The 19,975-nt window shown below is 39.9% G+C and overlaps 2 protein-coding genes across 7 annotated transcripts in view; both read left to right on the top strand.

The window, feature by feature from the left end:
* Positions 1-1,906: 1,906 nt before the first annotated feature.
* hepacam2 (HEPACAM family member 2) lies at positions 1,907-11,542 on the top strand. Of its 4 annotated transcripts, none has more exons than XM_069176602.1 (9): positions 1,908-2,149; positions 5,220-5,579; positions 5,672-5,959; positions 8,253-8,552; positions 9,448-9,573; positions 9,945-9,966; positions 10,060-10,094; positions 10,470-10,543; positions 10,660-11,542. In XM_069176602.1, exons 1-9 carry the CDS (start codon positions 2,092-2,094, stop codon positions 10,768-10,770), a joined length of 1,374 nt encoding a protein of 457 aa, XP_069032703.1. In that variant the 5' UTR covers positions 1,908-2,091; the 3' UTR covers positions 10,771-11,542. The 4 variants fall into 4 exon arrangements, with proteins under 4 accessions (XP_069032705.1, XP_069032704.1, XP_069032703.1 ...); XM_069176601.1 differs by having other exon boundaries at positions 10,467-10,543; XM_069176604.1 differs by lacking the exon at positions 9,448-9,573 and having other exon boundaries at positions 1,907-2,149.
* Positions 11,543-13,957: 2,415 nt separating this feature from the next.
* vps50 (VPS50 EARP/GARPII complex subunit) overlaps positions 13,958-19,975 on the top strand; it is a 104,276-nt gene continuing 98,258 nt past the window's right edge. For all 3 annotated transcript variants that reach the window (XM_069176308.1, XM_069176309.1, XM_069176307.1), the window contains exons 1-2: positions 13,958-14,108; positions 14,616-14,684. In XM_069176308.1, coding sequence (XP_069032409.1) covers positions 14,076-14,108; positions 14,616-14,684 — 102 coding nt within the window. In that variant the 5' untranslated portion in view covers positions 13,958-14,075. The remainder of the gene's footprint in view (positions 14,109-14,615; positions 14,685-19,975) is intronic.

Here is a 19,975-nt window from a genome sequence, read left to right as displayed (position 1 = left end):
TGGAAGAATTTTTAAATCCTTAAAGGAACCCTGCATCTTTCACTTCTTATAAGACATTTTAAATCACATGATTCAGAGATATGTGGATTTCAATGAACAGCAGCCATACCGTATAGTGTTCGTATGTGATCATTAGACACAAGTCAATTGGAAAAATAAAGAAAAGTATATAGTAAGATCTGTCACAATCACAGAACGTCATACAGTAAATAAGTAATTCTGAGCCACTCGTACCCTGAGGGGGCTTTTAAGAAAAATGATCAGAAAAATAAACAAAAATGTGTCTGCTCCTTAAATTATTTCTGTTTTTTGACTTCTTACTTTTACTGTCCCTATTGTAAAAAACTAGATGGGTCTGGCCTGTAAGAATTGTTTTAATTTAGTAAATAATCTGAGACAGAAACATTTCTCTGCTTGAAACTCAAAGACAAGCAGAATCTGATCTGTCAAGGGGTTACGAGCAGACATTGTTTCAGTTTAAAGGGTCACAATCCAAAACAGTTGAGAACTGTAGAGCCATGCAAAGTCAACACAAATAGTTGGAATAAATTATAAACTGTCCAAAAAAATTATAACTGATGCCTATTTAAAGTGCTGTAGCGCTCTTTTCTGCAGCCTCTGGCAAATTTGGTATAGTGGATGATGCACTGACCCCATCTAAAGGCGAAGAGGAAACTTGCAGGTTCTGTGGGGAAAAGAAGTGCCACAGGCAGACAGGTTTTTTATTTTTTCATACTTTAAACAACTTCAAGCACTGCAATTTTTTTTTTTTTTTTTAAATAAGTAAAAAATAAAATTTATAAACATCATTTATCTTTGATCATTTAGGCTGCATTGATTTTCTCATCTACACTGTTTCCCAGAGTACTAAAAAAATAATTCCATGTCAAATTTGATCATTCATGTGCTCAGATTAACAAAAACTGTATTGATAAAAAAATAAATAAAAAAAAACTTTCTTCTAACACCAATCATTGTTCTCAGTTTTCCCTGTAAATAAGCATCCCAGCAGAGAAAATAATAAATTTCTTTAATGGTGCCATCACCACACCAGGCACTCATTTATGCAGCTCACAATGACCTAATTCATTCACTGTGCAGCTCAGTCAGAAGTCAACCACGTCCATTCACAGGATGGGAAAAAAAAGCTTTTCTGGCCAAGTCAATACAGGGATATATTAAATGTTTTGGTGTGAAGCACATAACTACTTTTAATTTGTTCTTTTCTGGAAAGTTAGTCTCAGTAATTCTGTTAGTGGGAAACTTTTAAAAGGGTATAACTTCATTAAAGATATACTGTAGCTGCACCATTGCATCCAACACCAAGTGATCTAAAAAAATGATCAGTGTCGATCGTTTTTTCTCCAGTGTCTCCCTGAGGGTTGAAAAACAATATGAAAAGCTTGTCAACGTGTCTCTCTCTGACATGACATTTTTCTGCCAGTTTTACCGTCTCCTTGTCGTATGTCCTCTTATTTCCAGACTTTTAAAAATCACTTCAAACAGAATAGCTGATTGCTGACCGTTGAGTCCACTGAAAGCTCTGTAACTTAACAAAACAGCGTGTTAGCAGTTTAAAGCTTTGTTTCATGGCCTGAAGGGCTGAAGAAGTAGACAGCTGGTGTATTCTTATGTAAAGAAACTGTTTCCATTCTGCTCTCCACTATCCTTTTACAGTTTTATGTCTCAGTTTCTCTTTCACACAGCGAAACCCTCAGCCCTATCGGGCAGCTCAGTGTGTGTGTGTGTGTGTGTGTGTGTGTGTGTGTGTGTGTGTGTGTGTGTGTGTGTGTGTGTGTGTGTGTGTGAGAACCATACTGTGTTGTCTCTCAGCCAGGTGGACCTCTTCTTACTCCTAGAGCCACATGGGAGGGGCCAAAATGTGAATCCAGGAAAGCTAGCTCCTCTTATTTCCCTGGCAAATGTTGTCACCACAACCAGTCACATTTCTCTCCTCCTCCTCCTCCTCCTTCTCCTCCACCACCGACGAGGTGGAAGAGAACGACTCTTCCACTCTTTTCCTCCGCTCCACATCTATCACTCCCTGCCTGCCTGTCAGAAGTCCCAAATATCCCTAGAGGATAAGATGCCATGGAGGCCACAGGAAGAACAGCACTCTATGTCTGCTCTGTTCTGTTCATCTTTACAGGTGAGTGTGGCGTGGTAAAGTGTTGTGGGTGGGGATGTTGTGCTGGAGTTGTTGGTGTTGTGTTGGCACGGTGCGAGCAGTTACTGTGGTTGCTGTTTGTTTGGTTGGTAGGGTGAAACTGAGGAGTCAATTGAGGAAGTTTTTGTGGGAAGCAGGAGTGAAATATTCATATAAATCCTAAAATGTGTTTGGACCAGAGAAGCAGCAATGAAACTGGGTTAGGAAGTGTCTTAAAGTGCTCCCCTTAGAGTCTGTCTTGGGTTATTTTGCATGTCTTTTCCATAGTCACCACCGCGTGGCTTTACAGAATTAGCTTTTCTACTGTTGCTGTCTGTAAGTAAAAAAAAAAGACAGGGTCAGTGGAAAGAAGAAGTGACCTGGGCCACAGCTCTGTGACACCGAGATAACAGACAGCGCTGCTTTCACAAGATTAATCTAACAGAAAACTGCCTCAGACATGGACACTGCCCCGCTTTGATGTTGGTATCATCAACCTTCCTTAAGAAGCTGTTTGTCTTATCTAGAGTAGGACAGGAGATGGTGGCGTTCGGACACGCACCCGGTAACTTTATTTAGTATCCAAACAACTTGGATATGTGTGAGGGTGATAAGAGGCAGGTGCTGGTGGGTCTCCACATGGAGCTGTTTGAATGTGTGTGTGTGTGTGTGTGTGTGTGTGGTCACAGCCACTAAACAAAGATGATCCTCACACCTCAAAGCCCATTGTCCTGCAATCTCCTCTCTAGCACCACAACAATATCCATGCTGTTTAGGGACAACAGTGAAGGAGCGGGCTCGGCACACTCCTCCTCATTCTGCCTTTTCACCGAATCTCAGCTGGTATAAACACAGGCACACGCCTGCTACTGACAACACACACACACACACACACACACACACACACACACACACACACACACACACACACACACACACACACAGACCTGGGGGCTTGTATGAGTGGCACCAGGGGTGTCTGTGCTGCATTTATTATTTAGGACATAACACCAGACACAAAGTAGATCTATTGTGATGAGCAATACGTGCAGCAGTCACCAGAGACCTGGCTGACACCAGCTGGATGTCAGAAGGAGGAACTATGTACTGCCCAGAGGCAAAGAAGAGGATGACGAAGAGTCTGAACTCACATTTCTGAGTTTTTCCTTCTTTTCATATATATTTTTGTATTTTTGTATTTTTTTTTTGCAATATCCAAAGTTTAAATCATTTGAAATATAGAAAACTCTGAAACAGTTTTTCATATATATATTCCTGCCATGTCTTTAAAGCTGAAATGGAGAAAGAGAAGATGCACAGACAGAAGTAAGACAAAGGGAATCGTGTAACAAAAAGGGGAAGTTGAAAGAAATTACTGTGAATAAAAACTGTGAGGTTTTTAGAGAGTTTCTTTCACAGTAGCACTGCCTACTCACATGCTGTTGCTCAACTCAAGCTGGCAACCAAACAGACTCACTTATCAACTTTAAATTGACAAACGAGCAAAGGTCATATCTCAGAAGAAAGATGCACTTCAGATGAAAAAAATATGGCTGTGGAATAAATAGGTAAATGACAGTCTGGATAATTTTATCTTTTCATATTGAGAAAAAGCATTCAATTCAAACTTCCAGTTTAAAATGACAATATCTGCTGAAAAACACTGATAGCTTCTTCCATTCTTTTTTTTTTTTTCTTCCAAGTTGTCTGTTTTGGCTGTGTATCCAGTGAACAAACTGCCCTGGCAACCGGCCGTCACTCGAACAGACAGCAAGAAGCTATATATTAACTGTCGAAGTAACTTCAGACGGCCCAAGTGTTTGTTTCGCGAGGGGTCATGATTAGAGAGACAGGCCTCGTCCTTGTCTGACAACAACGACACTCTGTAATGAGCTGGGTCAATATTAACTCTCTACAGTTTCAGGACATGGCACGAGGATACAGATGACTGGATTACACAGTCTTCCTCTTTCGAAGGAATAGCTCTGTTTTGCTTTCATATTGTTACACTGACTCCTTCCAACAGTTCAATATGACTCAAAATATTTTCCTGAAAGCAACCCACTGCAATTCATCCTGTAGAAAATGTATGCAAAATCAGTTTGAATTTGTTCAAATTTCTACATTTGAACCACAAAATGTTGTGAAATGACAACACTATATGATCTCATCACAACAATGCAAGTTGATATATTTGATAATATGATAAACCTTAATTGTTACAAAGTTCCAATAAGCATTGCTTTGATGCAGCACTGATACATGCCATGGTTTTTTAACTCAGACTGAACAGAGTTGTATCTGTGATAAGGTTGCTATTATATGGTGTGTGTAAACGGAGTGCGGAGGGAGCGGGGGGGGTGGGGGGAGGGTGGAAGCACAAATATTTCCCTCTGAAATTGGAAAACACAGAGAAGATAGAGCTCCAGTTGAATGCCAACATTGCCCAATTTCTGGTGGATTTTAAGGCAGTGCTGTCTGTACAGCTTGCTGCTCAGCCTCCAGGTGCCTCAAAATTCATTTATTATAGATTATAGATATTATAGATATTAGCTTTTCGGCACCACCAAGTCATTTGACTCAAGAACTAAAAGGGCAGGCTGACATGAAATTTTTCTTGTAGCCATTTTAGTAAATTGTTTCCATTATTGTGAAACTGCAGTTAGGTGACCTAACCTGAAGAAACTGCTGAAACACCTTTTTCACATTCTGAATTGTCAAACTTAAAGACAAAGTATGGTAATATTGTTTAGCTAAAGCTTGGTGTCGGTATCAGTCTCAAATCCCATATTGTTTTGAATTACATGGCGAAGTGAATACTCTGTGTCATTCAGTATCTCACAGACATAGTCCTGCAGCACCCTGTGTGTTTATCCCTAAAATTATTTTAAATCATTAAAGGACTGTACACTTGTTCCGAAACAAGCTTTATATTGGTATGTAATGTGCATAGTGCAGGTATGAAGCCTGATGTCTTGCATGGGAGCTCTAATAAGTTACCTTACAATGATCGTGCAGTAACTATGTTTCCCTTCCCTCTTGTTTCCTTCTCCCATCATTTCCACCAACTCAGAGGTCAGCTCCGAATTCATTCACATCCCTACATTAGTCCATCATGGCATTGAAGGAAAGTCCTTGCTGCTGTCTGTGGAGACTCACTTTCTGATGGACGAAGCTGAGATCCAAGGAACTTGGTCTCACACCAAGCTAAGTGGCACCAGGACCACCTTAGTGACTTTTACCAAACAGGCTGCAATCACTGACATGATGTACCGTAACCACCTCCTCTTCAGAGAGCCCAATGTTTCTCTGCTAATCCGGAAATTAAACCAAGAAGATGAAGGGGATTATCATCTGAGCCTCAACATAGAGTTTCATAACAAAACAGGACTGGTCATCAAGGAGGAAAGAACTGTTCATGTAACAGTAGATGGTGAGTTACGTGTTTATCCTGACATGAACCATTTTAATGACATCTATTGGATAGGACTCTAAAGTTACCCGTGTTTCTTGTTGTCTCTGTAGTCCCTGTGTCCATTCCAATGATTCAGAAGAGCCCGTCATATGCAGTTGTTGAGGACAAGGCGAACGTAACTTGGACTTGTTCTGTTGAGAGAGGAACAAGAGTAGTGTTCCAGTGGCTCAGGAATAATGTCGCAGTGGGTGCCAGCAACAGATACCACTTCTCCCAAGACAACTCAACACTGTTAATCAGCCCTGTGAGGAAAGAGGACAAGGGAACTTATCGCTGTGTGGCCAGCAACCCAGTCAGTCAGGGCCGGAACAGCAGGCCTGTGGAGCTCAACGTCTACTGTGAGTAGCTTCAGTTTCTATCTGTCTGTCTATTCTTCTTCCATTTCCTTCCAAAGCCACCTCTTTTTCCATTTCCCGGAGAACTTTGGTTTGGCTGTTTTGGTTAAAGTATCAACCCGGTAGCAGGCGTATTACAAGGTAAAGGTATTGACATATATGAGAGATGGATGCTGACACGTCACAGCCAGCAGCTTCTCATGCTTACTTTTATCACTTTTTGCATGTGAAAATAAATGGGGTGAACATCAGCACCAGAAATGGTCTGTAAATTCACAATGCTGAGGCAACATTATGAGGACTGCAATCAGATAACATCCAAATTTGTTTTTACCTCCCTGGTTGCTGAAATATCTTAAATGGCAGGATCTTGTGTCGTGCATTGAACTGACACAATGACACACGTTGAGTCTAGATAAATCATCGTTTTCCTAAAACACGTTTGGGAATATTTTCCATTTTTTTAAATCTAATTTGTCACAAACTGCCTGTACTAATTACAAACCAGAAAAGACGTCTACTTTTGTGTTCCGTGTTGTACCTTAATGTCGAGGAAGTATTAGATTATATGTAAATTTCTGTGAGGTCAGCCTACAGTCCTTTTTGACAGCAGAAAGCATGAGGTTGTTATGGGATGGTATTTGCATGCGAGCAGACTTATCTCACAGGGCTCCTCTGTTTCACAATAAAGGGTATAGATGCACTGATAAACTTTACTGGTTGCGTGAGTTTGAGGTTGGACGGAGAACCCGTGTCTTCTCTTCCCGTGCATTAATTTGAAGGTTTTTCAATATTCACAAAACTGAAGATTCGGTATTGATTGGACCTATAGGGTTGGGTACATTTTTCTGCAGCTTCCTTAAGTTATTTGTACCCTCTCATTATTCTGTGTATTTAAGCACTTGACACTGACATCACCCCAGTTTGCATAGGCAGAGCATGTTTGTGTTTCAACCTGCAGGAAGCACTATCTCTTTCAGTTTTAGCCGGAGACTGCTTCTTAATCTCTTTTTCAGTCTGACATACAACACAGAGGGACTTTAGTTGTTACATAGAAGTTGCAGTGTTTGGTTTGCTGCTGCTGTTACAGCAAATTACATCATAACAGACATAAAACAGAGAACTTATTGGCCTCCCTGCACCAAAGAAGCTGAGAGACACAGCTGTTGTTATCAAGAAAAAAGAATATCTGCCCATGAAGAGGAAACTTCTGTGATCATAATACAATCCTATGATATTATGTATTGCTATTTAATATTCAGGTTTCATGTAAAATATTGATTTATGGTCTTAAAGTGCACACTAAACCTTTTTTTAAAAAAAAATAAAAAATCTATTTATTAATGTGTTGATTTTCTAGTAATCCTTCTGTTCTTAGCCCTGTTTTTAACCCATTTTTATTTTATTGGTTGTTTATTTTATTTGACTGTCTTTTAAATCCAGATTTTGTTTTATATATGAGCTGCTGGACATACGAATTTTCCCATTGGATAAATACAATTTCTATCTATCTATCTATCTATCTATCTATCTATCTATCTATCTATCTATCTATCTATCTATCTATCTATCTATCTATCTATCTATCTATCTATCTATCTATCTATCTATCTATCTATCTATCTATCTATCTATCTATCTATCTATCTATCTATCTATCTATCTATCTATCTATCTATCTATCTATCTATCTATCTATCTATCTATCTATCTATCTATCTATCTATCTATCTATCTATCTATCTATCTATCTAGCTTCCGTCTGTCCGTCCGTCCGTCTGTTTGTCTGTCTGTATAGATACAGGTTCTAGTAATGGAAAGCATACAGTTTATAACTGTTGTTAGAAATATTATTGTGTTGCTATACAACAAAAATGAAGATGTTGCACACATCCATGTGTATGGGGCAGTGAAATAGTCACCCATGTTTTATTTTTAATAGTTGTATAGTTAATAGTTTTAATGCTTTTCTTAACTGTTCGAAAAACAAATTGCTCATTCTTAAAGACAAATGATGTGCTTCCGCTAATGTGTGTTGTATGCCAGAATACATCCAGCGGTACTCTAGTACCAGAGTACTTTCTCTAATGAGGTCTCACTGATCTCCACTGGTGCCATATAATTAAATGCACCTCACCTCACTCACCTATTTATCCTGGTAGTTTGTGTATTGAACCGGTGACCTTGTAGTTAAAAACCCACTTTCCTCTGCTGCCCCATGCTATAAATAGCACCCACTGCATATAATAAAGCAACATCTCAGCAGTTAACTGTCATATTTCCTTGGCCCATACAGATGGCCCCTACAACCTGGAGGTGAACTCTGTCCAGGGCCTGCGGACAGGGGAGGTGTTCACCATCAATCCCGGGGAACTGGTCTTCTTCGAATGCCAGGCTGACTCCAACCCACCAAACAGCTACGTCTGGATCTCCAAGAGCCGCAACGCCACCCAGATCATCACGGAGGGCCCGCGGCTGGAAGTGCGCTCCTACAGACTGGCTCAGGCCGAGGAGTACCTGTGCCGCGCCTTCAACAATGTCACGCAGAAACAGGACGAAGCCCAGTTCACTCTGGTGGTGGCCAGCTTAGGAACAGGTGGGTAGAGGGTGGAACATGGCATGATGGAGCAGAGCGTGGGTAGGGTTTGGGAATCCTCTGAGATAAACAGTGTGTCATGCCAAAAGCAGAAGAGTTTGGTGAGCTTTGAGAAATAAACCTTGCCAGTGACACACACTGACAGGCTTTGGAAACAGGTGGGTAGATAGTATACTGTAGCTGGAGCATTACTCTGTGCGCCACTGCTGAGAAGTGAAAGCAGGTTATGGATATAACATGAAATATACATGGCTATCATGAATCAGAGGTTTTATCTCTGTTGCCAGGTTCCAGTGCCTGCAGCCAGTATTAAAGTTCAGTGGATGGGAAAGTAAACAATGGAGAACAGCTGTTGAATTTGTTGACCATGTTTTATAGCATGTGGAGTTTCTGTGTGCTGAATGCGACATTGATATGTTGTCTTGGTGATAACGAGAAAGGCTGATTTAAAATGCTGTTCAATGAGTCAACAAAAATTGTGACAGCCTACGTTTTTTTTGTTGACATAAAAATCTCTTGTGAGCCTTACCAGAGAATTTTCTAAACATTTTAAAGCCATGTTAGCTGCTGTGTGAGGCTACGCACACTGTTGCCTTAAGCAACATGCTGACAATAGCTTGATATCTTGCTATATGGTTTTTAAGGTATTCTACTCAACAAAAAATGTCAACATGCAGTAGGCGCCAGAGGAAAATTGCAGGGTTTTATCCTCTGAAGACCATGAATGTCTGTACAAATTTTCATGGAAATCCAACATACCTGCAAGACATATTTTAGTCTGCACCAAAATGGTGGACCTAATGACCGACACTGTCTTCCCAAGAGCCATGCTGCTACCTTGCCTAAAAATTTGCGTTGCTATCATATCATTCACACCTCTGTTGTCTATTAACAGGGAAAGAGAAGCACACCCAGGAGGGCGGCTCTGTATCTCCGCTGGCAGCCATCACAGTCTGCTCTCTGTTTGTCATCAGCCTTATGCTGCTCTTTTTCCTCAGGAAAACCTGCCATCCTAAGAGAGGTTAGATGATAAGTGGTTTTCTAGCAATACTTGTTGTTTATTCCTGTCAGTTCAGTCCTGACAGGAAGCCTGCATTGTGTTTAACATGTCCAAAGCTTCAAATCTGGATGTCTGAGTAGAGATGTAAAATATTCTGGCTGTAGAATGGCAATCTTTTCCTGTCGGAAGATAACTGTAATAGCTTGCTGCACCATGCTCTTACATGTTGAAGTCAATCATAAATGGAAATAACTTGCAAATGTCAGTCAAACTGAAGGTAACTGGGGCAGAGTAACTTCTGTATTAAAATAAGTCAAGGCATAATATTCAAAATTCTGTCATTTGTTGCATTTGTGAATAATTATTTTTCTCTTTTTCTCTATTATCAACAGTGCTTATGAGCATTTACAACAGGTAAGAGCTTTGTATATAAAATTAATACAGACAATTATTATCATGCATTTAATCCACATATAATTAACTGCTGTATTTACCTGTTTTTGTCAGACCGTTCTTAGAGCAGAAACGACCACATCGTTCAGGTAAACCATTGTTTGTTCACAGGTGTTGTTACCTTCATGTAACATCAAACACCGCAATCTTTAACAACACCCACATAGTAAAGTTTGCTCTTGTGCTTACATATACATATGTCATATTTTGTGAGGCATTACTGTAGAAAATAAAGGATGAACGGCACTTTGCTTGGTTCAAGTCTTTTCTAAAAAAAAGGTTTAAGATAGGTATGGAGAGGAGGAACCTAAAGCAGAAAAGTAAACAAGGTCAGGATCATTAATTTTTAGCTGAAAAGCAGTGTTAGGTTTTATGATATTTATCAGTAAAAATTAATTTTAATTATAGTAGACACTAATGCTGTCACTGTAATCAAAGTGTTGGTGTGAAATATGTATTAGCAGGCCATGAGGATGCAACAGAAGACTTTGGCATCTACGAGTTTGTCTCCATACCTGGGAAAATGGAGTCTGCACAGGTATTTAATGTGTTGTACGCTGACACTGATTCACAGATGTGACACCAACCCTCATTTTGACTAAATTAATTTGTGTTTTCCATCGTATTTGTTTTCCTATACGACTGTACCCGCAGGCATCATGCAGATCTCTGGCTCGCCTCGAGTCAATTCAGGATATGCACACCACCATCTACGATGTGATCAGACATGTGTCTGAGACTCCTAGTCACAGTCTGCTAGAGTAACATCCAGCTGGAGAGTCGCTTCACTCGAAGACTTCTGTGTTGCTTTACTCTCCTAAGTCTCTGTTATCAAAACCTGAAGCACTGGTTTTGGGACCCAGGTTTTTTTTTTTTTTTTTTGCACAAGGGGTGAAGAAGGCCTGTGTGAGTACACAAACTGATCGTGCACTGCTATTGTCAAAAGTGTGGGACACATAGTAAATGTCCTTTTTTGACATTATTGTGTGATGAAAATGCATGTATGGCTTGTTTTTTCATGTGAAAGTTGAACTGAAGTTAAACAGTTTTTCTTTTTCAGTTCAAAAGTGAATATCACGTTAAACCAAACAAGTCAGTAGTAGTCAGTTTTATATTATTTTGAAAAGTTTGAAAATTCCCACATCTGGATTATATTTAATTTAATTTAAAATATGAATTTATCTATATGAATAATATCTTTCTAATTTAACATTCCCTGCTAAGAGAGTATGTTTTGTGAGAAGTGTTATAATGAATGCATTTCCTTGTATGAAATATATTCAGGTTAAATGTAAATATTGTACATGGATTCTCCTGCAGATTCTTTATACTTATTGTTCTATTTCTATGTTTGGCTCTAATCTATTTATTCCTATAAAAACTCAACCCTGTTTCCCCAAATGTAGCATTATCCTCTGCTCACAAAGGACACAATGAAATGCTCAAACAAAGAAAACTATAAATAATTCATAAATTATTGTACAGTTTGCATTCACATGTTTGTTTTGTACTTTATTAAAGATATAACTGTTTACTATTCTGGGTCAATTTCAATATTCATTTGTTGCCTGCAATCAAAAGACAGTGTGCTCCATTCTGCGATTTTTGCGTTTATATTTGTATATTTCTTAATACATGCTTGTTTCAAAGAAAAGAAAAAGCAGTCATGGCTTGAAAGGAACAATTTTCCTTTCACACATCCTGAAAAAAAAAAGGTAGCTGAAGCCAGCAAAGCTGTCAGTTGTTCTGTTGCTTCACAGTCAGTCTTTGTCTGATGTCTTGGCTGTGATCTCTCTTCTCGCAGGAGTATGAGTTGGATTTATTGTCTCGAAATTGCTGCAGAGTGCTTGTTTCTCTCAGCCTAGTTGTGTTGGTATGCTGTGTACCTGGTGTGATATAAAGACAGGCAGCAACAGACGGATGCTTCAGCATGTGGCAGAGTGCCCTCCACCTGCTCCTGCTGACATCTTGTCATGAGCAGACAGAAACGTGTGTGTGCTCGCTTGTGTTTGTGTGTGTACGTACGCTGCATATAAATATTGTACATATACTGTATGCATGTGTGTGTGTGTGCTTTGAGAGAAAGGAGATATAGAAAAGTGTGAAGAGATTCCGAAATGAAGATGTTTAGTTACGAAAATAGAAGCCAAAGTTTATATGTAATTTTAAAAAGTCAGTCAAGACTCCCACAGTTAGTTTTCTGTTATTTTTGCCAACCTTGGACAAATGAATCATGTTGCAGAGTGCTGAGTACTTCCATTTAATGTCATGACAAATTCAATTGCAAAAAAAGTTTGCACATCTGTGATTTTGTATCAAAAAATACATTATGGAAGAATCAATGCATTGATAGACAGATTGATAATCAATGCATTACTTATTTTACAATACTGGCATCATATTGATAATTGACAAATTACAATAATTGACAAAGACAAATAGTTTTACGATTATATTGTTACTCTTTCACTGACCTGATCTTCAAACTGAGTTATAAAGTTTGGCGGTTCATGATGCTCCCCTGCATAACAACAAGTAGTTTATTGAATCTCGTTCTAATTATAGCTTATGAACTGACCAAGTGAGTGTGCGGCGTCTTTGTGGTGGCATCTCCGGGTAGGGGTTGCCATCTGTTCCGTCTCAGTGTATGCTTTAAGGGAGGCTCCACACTGTGGATGACTGCCTAACAAACAACAGTGGAGTAAATTCACCTAAAGAGAGTGACCTCACCTTCATTTGACTGGGAAATAGCCCGAGGCATCATTAACCAGGAACTAGAGCTCACAGTGCCTGCTGTCTGCGGCATGGTGCCTGCTTTTAAACCAAGCACTGCTCGACATAACACCGAAGGGGGCAATTACAAAGCAGGCTGAATAGGTCTGCATGCACGAATTTTATAATTATTTGGAACAGTTTACAATCCAGGGCCAGGTCTAATTACTTGCTTGGCAAAGATGGTGTTATATGAGTCATGCATGGCATGGCGGTGACATGACAACTCTTTCTCATGAAAGCAAATGTGGTTTGTTAAAAAGTGCAGCAACACAAAAATAATATATAGTGTTAACCCGGTGGGACCAGAATGACACTTAATTGCAATTTGTAAACAACAAAACATATTATACACTGCACAGACAATGGAATATTTTTTATTTTTATTTGCTCAGGTAAAGGTGGCTGGACCATCATGTAATTATACTGCATTCAAAATCTTAAGTAAAAGTATAGCAGTATTTTAAAAAATTTACTTTTAGTATCAGTAAAAATGTGCAAAAATGGCTCCAGTAACACTGACGTAATTTTATATATTTAATTTAGTAAGTTCTATTATTGTTTCATTATCATGTCAGTTTGATATAATCATATTTCATAAGACTATTATGTAGCCTAATTCATATTTGTATTATAATATATATATTTACTTGAGTAAATCAAATATTTGACCATAGGTTATAGATAGATAGTAGCTGTTGAAAGATGGCAAAAATTAAGAAAAGCAGAAGTGTTGCTTTTAACGTGAACAATGACTCTATTCTATTTAAATGCCACATAATCCCACAACAGACCCCGAAACCAAAGAATTCAGCCTCCATTCATGTTATTATGTACACCTGTGCTTCTTTTGCTGTGACACAGTGAGGCAAAACAACCACCCCTATGAAATATTCTATCCCAGTCTGCCACTTCAGTAATGTTAAATTACTACCATCCTGGTGCCATCCAGTGGTCTATGACAGCGATACATGCATCACACTGTTAATAATTTACACCATTTTTTTAATACAGTTTAAAAAAAAAACATTTTCCCCATTCAAAACAACACATACGTTCAATGTCATTCAGATATTTTGATTTTTAAACGAGTGTCATTCTGACAGGTAAGGTTCTATGTACGAGTAATAATTAAAAACTACGTTTCCCAGGATGCTTTGTGGCTCTGCCGTAAGCAGTCACGTGACAGTCAACCGCTATGGCTTCCTTCTCGTAGCGATGGAGGCGAACTGTTGAAAACACGGCGAAATTGAAACTCCAGACATTTAATTTGCGTGCTGACACCAGTTGGAATAACGATGCAGAAGATCAAGTCTCTCATGGCCCGTCAGGTGAGCAGAGCAGGTCCACGGAAACCGAGCTGCTCGGCCGTTTGCCTCTTTGACAACTTGCAGGTAGCTAGCAAGACAGCTGGCTAGGCTAACTGGCTAATTTGACAGCTCATCGTGAGACTCATTAAAAAAAAAACACAGCCGGGTTTTTACATTTTTTTTTTATAGCGACTGCATCTCCGTTATTATCTGTTCACCTGCCTTGATGAAAATCCATCCGTATGGGCAAGCTACACTTGAGAGTGCACCGCCAGACGAGCACAACAACGGGGCGCCACGGTGGAGGCTGGGCGGTGAAGGAAGTTCTCGGGTTTTGCATGAGCAGTGATGTTAGACAACAGAGCACATCGCTTTCAGAAATCTGCCTGTCGCTTCCACTTTTCTCTGCGTGCAGCAGCGCACGGGATGAGTGACCGGCTGCGTGACATGTGGCAAGAGGTTTACAACGGTACTCGACGTTTTGAGGTTTAATTTGGATTTTTAATTATTATTTTTTTTTTTTAACAGGGCCTGAAAAGCCCCCAGGAGAGCATGGCGGACCTCAGTCCTGTGGAGAACCTGAGGATCCCAAGCAAGGTAAACTTCTTCACCTGTGATCGATTATGTTGGAGACGTAACATCTATCTATCTATCTATCTATCTATCTATCTATCTATCTATCTATCTATCTATCTATCTATCTAATCCATCCATATCCATCCATCTATCTTTCTTCACTGTGATAAAACTTGATTGGATTCTACCACAGTTGAAGTTGTGTTCAAGTAGTGTAGCAGGTGACGACCTGTCCTCTGTTGCTCTGATGTCCACATGCAGGAATATCTTGAGTATTTGAATGCCGACTGCAACACCGTGTCTGCTGACTGAAGCACATTTGGCTGCAGTCTTGTCATTCTTTTGAAGACACGGCGAAGGTCAGCAAATGTGCGATTCTGCTATTGAAGCATGATCTCGGCCACTTGTTGGTTGTTGTTGTTAAAGTGGAGATTTTGGCCAGCTTGACTGTGTGTATTATTGAAAGTACACATGTTCTCAGAAGCAATGATGTCAGTAGTGATGCAGCAGGGTTGAATATTTCACGCATGTTTTGCGGCAGTGGTAAGTTCACTACTCATTGTATCGCATTTTAATCTGATTCCTGGCATTAGTCAATCTCGCCCACAGTGTTTTCTAGACGGCCGTATAAGGAAACTGAAGGGTCCCATTTATATCACTTTCCTAGCCTTAGCATCAATCCTCGCACAGCAGTGTCAAGTATGACCTGCTGTAGTAGCATTTTAACATTTTGGCATGGCAGCGTTTGAGACATGTAATCAGTCATGCTTAGTCACAGGAAACATTTGTCATTATCTACTTGTACAAATTCAATTTGTCAAGAGCAGGCAGAGCAAAAAAGGCGGAGTGGCTCTCGGTAATGTATAGTCACTTACTTACTGACGCCTCAGTGCACTGCTTGTTGCCGGCTTTGCTTTGACTTTGCCTCGAAAGTGATGACCTTCCATTAAGGCAGCTGAGTACAATTTGGAAGGCGACCAACTCAATTCATTCATCGTGCTGGGTGATATCAGCCAGGCCGATTCAACTAGACGTTTAATTTCTCTCCTTCTGAACACTCAGCCTTTATGTCGCTCTGACTGTCACCAGAGTTTGACCCGAGCGCTTAATAAGTGAGTAGAATTTCCTTCGTGCCGAGGCTGTGCGGATAATTGTTTGGTGCGCAGGTTTACAAATGCTGCAAAAGATAGGAGCAGGTAAAAAAGGGGAAGAGTTTTTTTTTGTGTTTTTTTGTGTGTGTCAATTCACCCGTGAGAGTTCCGAAAGATTAAGCTGACCGAATTTTTTAAAAACATCTTTCAGTCTGTTGTTTAATTCAAAAGCCGTCATGGCAAAAAGAAAAAGGCGGGAGTGTCTGGAGAAAGATTTGTTTGTTTTCATAGGATATGAATCTCTTTGGGATCTGTATCAGGCGATGTGGTCCAACCCGTTGGTAATCAAACACTCCTTTTGGTCAAAGGAAAATATTCACCTTTGTTTGTGCTGGACTCCCATGAATGACTGCAAATCTTATAACGCCTGGTATACACCTTTTTGATAAGACCAAAAATAAATAAATATATAGCATAGAGTTAATATGGATGTGAGAATTGAGTGCGTTAAAACCTGCTGCTTGAGATTACCCATGAATTGACTCTTCCCAAGTGCACCGCAAACACCTGCCTATTGTGTGTTCAACCAAAACACGGGGCGTTATTGTTCAATGATATCCTGCTCTGACTTAATTTACTTTGTTGCCTCAACTTACAGAAAAAACAAATAAGCTCCCACACAGGCCAGGCTTTATATAACACAAGTCCTTTTTGATTAAAGATAAATCATCCTCCCAGCGTGCCTTTAGCACCGCCATGGTAGGGTAGACGGCACGACATGACACGCTGCTCTGTGTGGGAGAGGGAGACCAAGGTTCTGCAAGTATCAATACAATACCGACACCTACCTATTGGAAGCATTCCTGCGATTCCCACCATTTATCATCCTTCAGGAGATGACTGCACCATCTGGCTAACTGTAGGAGGGAGGACTGATGTGGGGGATGATTGACAAATGATGCTGACGTGTCATTTGGACACGACTTATGGGTTTGATAGTGTTTGAGTCATAAGCAGGCACAAGATAAACATACACAAGTGTGCCTTTAGTCAGATTAATCAATTATGAACAAAAATTGTAGGTTGCAGCTCTCCACCAGTGGATAAATATATATTCATATATTATATGTTAGGGTTGCTCTCCCCAATAGGTCGACGTGTTTGTCATGTTTGGGTGCACAGAATAACCTTTAGATGCTGCAAATGGGTATTATTGTCTCTTAAAGTAATGTTACGCTGCAGAGGAGGTCAGCAGGTAGATTCCACCGTGGGTCAGGTATTTTCAGCATTCTTCAATAGAGGGCAAACATAGCTTTACAGATGCTGTGGAAATGCAGCTTCATGTGACCTTCGTGTTTTGATATCGGGTTTTATTTTTGAGCATTTTACGCTTTTTAAGAATGAAACTGATTTGTAATACTGTTTGTTTTAAATTAGTGTTTGAGGGCAGAAGTCATGTTTTTAATTGGGAAGTTACAGCAGCTTATGTTGATACTCATTTGGCAAAAACACAAACTCTTTTATGCAAATATAGATTATGTGTTGCTTGTCTTCTATTAGACTGTCAACCATTGGAGCAAAATCCTTGATTATAATTCGATGGTATGAGGTCATATTTATGTGGTTTGCATGAGCTTTGTATTTACATCTTTTACTCACAGTAGATTTATGAAAAATGGTGTCAAAGTTTTAACCTACAAAAACAATTGCTTTTGTTAGGGTGGGGTGGGGGTGTTGCGTTGAAGATGTCAGGCTGGTTACGTGTGCATACAGAGGTCAGACTACTGGCAATAGCATGAGTTTACCCTCAGGGGAAGCCATTCTCTCAAAGAAAATCTCATCCCCTTGTTCACCTGCTGCTGTGTACCTAACATGTACGTTTATGTCTGGGTGGTAGTGACACGGGGACACACATTTTTTTTATTTTCATTTAACATGCCAAGGTGATGAATTTCTTCTCCTACAAAAAAACCCAGATGAAAGTAGGTCAATGGCATTTAAAACTAAAATGTGTTTACCAAAATTCATCATAACCATAATATTTTCTTTTATGTTATTTAAATTTTTTTTTTTTTTAATTTCAATGAGTCCGAATGGCTCCAAGCTTTTTTGGACCGCTTCGATGTTTCTGTGCCTTTTTTTTTTTAATGCTCCGAAGCGGCTTTGTGGGTTTACACTAAACACAAACTGGCCTTTTACTCCTTTCCAATCCTTCCTGTTCAAAGCTGTTGTCCCTCTGCGAGTCCATTTCCCGGATTTTCTTTGAAGGTGTTGTGGATGGGGGTTATCTCTCTTAACCTCTTCAGCCCGATGGTGCCTTTGATGATTTGTAACACTGTACTATATTGGCTTAACACTGAACACAACGAAACTTCAAATTCTATAAACATATAAATACAAATGTGAGGATTTGGAGCTTTACTTTGCTTTCATCATAAAGGCATTTCTATCTCTCGGTTTTGGACCTCTAGTCAGACAAAACAACTCATTTTAGTGAGACTCTGGTTTGAAAACATTTCTGGAATGTTATAATCTAAATAATGAATTGGTTAATTTCAAAATAACTGACATAGGCTGATGTAAATAGTTTACATAGTATCTCTGGGATGCTGGGCCACATAGAAAAAAAAAAAAATAATTTTTTTTTTACCTTGCTTTTGAGAGAAGTGTTCAATTCCCTGAGGCAGCAACGCACCTCCAACCCTGCTGTTTGTGTGCTGGTCGATACAGTAACCATTCCCCACCAGCAGGGGTCGCCCTCTATTTACTCATCACACATTTCTCTCAGAATTACTCAGGTTACTAAAATGTTCATTTACTCAAGCTGAGTGCACCATCTTCTTCATATTGTCCTTATTTCTAAACTCAATGGAGTAACGTGATTGGCTGACTACCTCCGGTGTGCATGATGTATTTTTTCTGAGGGCAGGGCCTGCAGATAAAGCTGTGAGGGTGACATATTTGATAACCCGTGAGTGGTTCACACAGCATATCTTGAGGGGGAACATGGCTCACTTTGACCTTTCACATGCGTTATGACCTGACGACCTCATCAAGCTTTGTAGATCAGCTTTTGTGTAAATACATATTCAAGTGCCTGACGACACACTCGTAATGAAACAACTGCATGACATCATAGATACACAGTCCTCATGCTTTTGTGGCTCAATAGGAGACCGCGCTGAATGAAAGGTATATTAATCACGTTTGTCCAAGCAGAAATACAATCATACTATTTGTTAACCCAGCGGCTGTTGGCAGCGTTGAAGCCTGGATAGCGCTGTCGGCTGTGATTGCGTCCTAATGTCCCAAAAGACAACCGTGTTAAACCCTTGTTGAGTCGCAGACGAGCATATACACCCAGTTAGGCTCCCATACATATTCAACGCTGATTACAGTGAGGAGGTTTTGATTTGTTCGTCTAATGAATGATTCCATAGTGGAAATAATTGGCTCTCCTCTCCTCTCGCCGTGTCTCACAGGATTTTCCATGAACCTCTTTTGTTTATTCAGTCGTGTGTTTTACCAGGGCCGCTATGTTGTCGAGATTTATTTATTTATTTTTCTGGTCACGCGCTTGATTTTCCACACTCAATCAGCACTCCAGACCAATATCCACTTTGATTCTCTGATAAAGCCCGTTAAATGTCCCACACATGGGATGCAAATAGATTTCTAATTTCCGCAATGAGATGAGGATTTCATTCATTTGTGTGTGTCTCTGTGTGTGTGTGTGTGTGGGGGGGGGGGGAGAGGAGGGGTTAAGAATGGTTTGTTTGTCTCTCATCCCTTCAAAGTGAAATTTGATCAAATTCTCACAGTGGCTCATATTTCGGGTTTCTCACGTGGGGCATAGCTGCTTTGTATTTGTGCCTTGCACAGCAGCAGGGAGGGTAGGGAATTGTTTAACCTGAGGCAGCAACCTCCTCAGTGAGTCATTCACTTCAAGAAGTTTTAAGTTTTGCCTGTCACTGCCGGTGGGAGGCGAAATAAGAGAGAGCAGAGAAAGATGGTGGAGGTGAATTGCCCTAAAAAGCGGCTTCACAGGAGACTCATCGCTGTCTTTTTTTTTTTTTTTTTTGCTCATTCCTCTTGTCTTTTTCTTTCTGCTGTAACTTTCGCGCCCAATGAGTCATCCACCTCATCCTCCACCCTCCCCTTTTTCACTTTCCCTCTCATTTGAGCTGATTTCCCACCCACCCTTTTGATAGTGGAGCATGA

This window comes from Embiotoca jacksoni, unplaced genomic scaffold (assembly GCF_022577435.1).
Source record: "Embiotoca jacksoni isolate LCO1_2020_lvr unplaced genomic scaffold, fEmbJac1.0.p SCAF_7, whole genome shotgun sequence".
Lineage (NCBI taxonomy): Eukaryota > Metazoa > Chordata > Actinopteri > Embiotocidae > Embiotoca > Embiotoca jacksoni.
The sequence above is the reverse complement of the archived record's forward strand: the minus strand, read 5'-3'. Positions and strand labels throughout refer to the sequence as shown.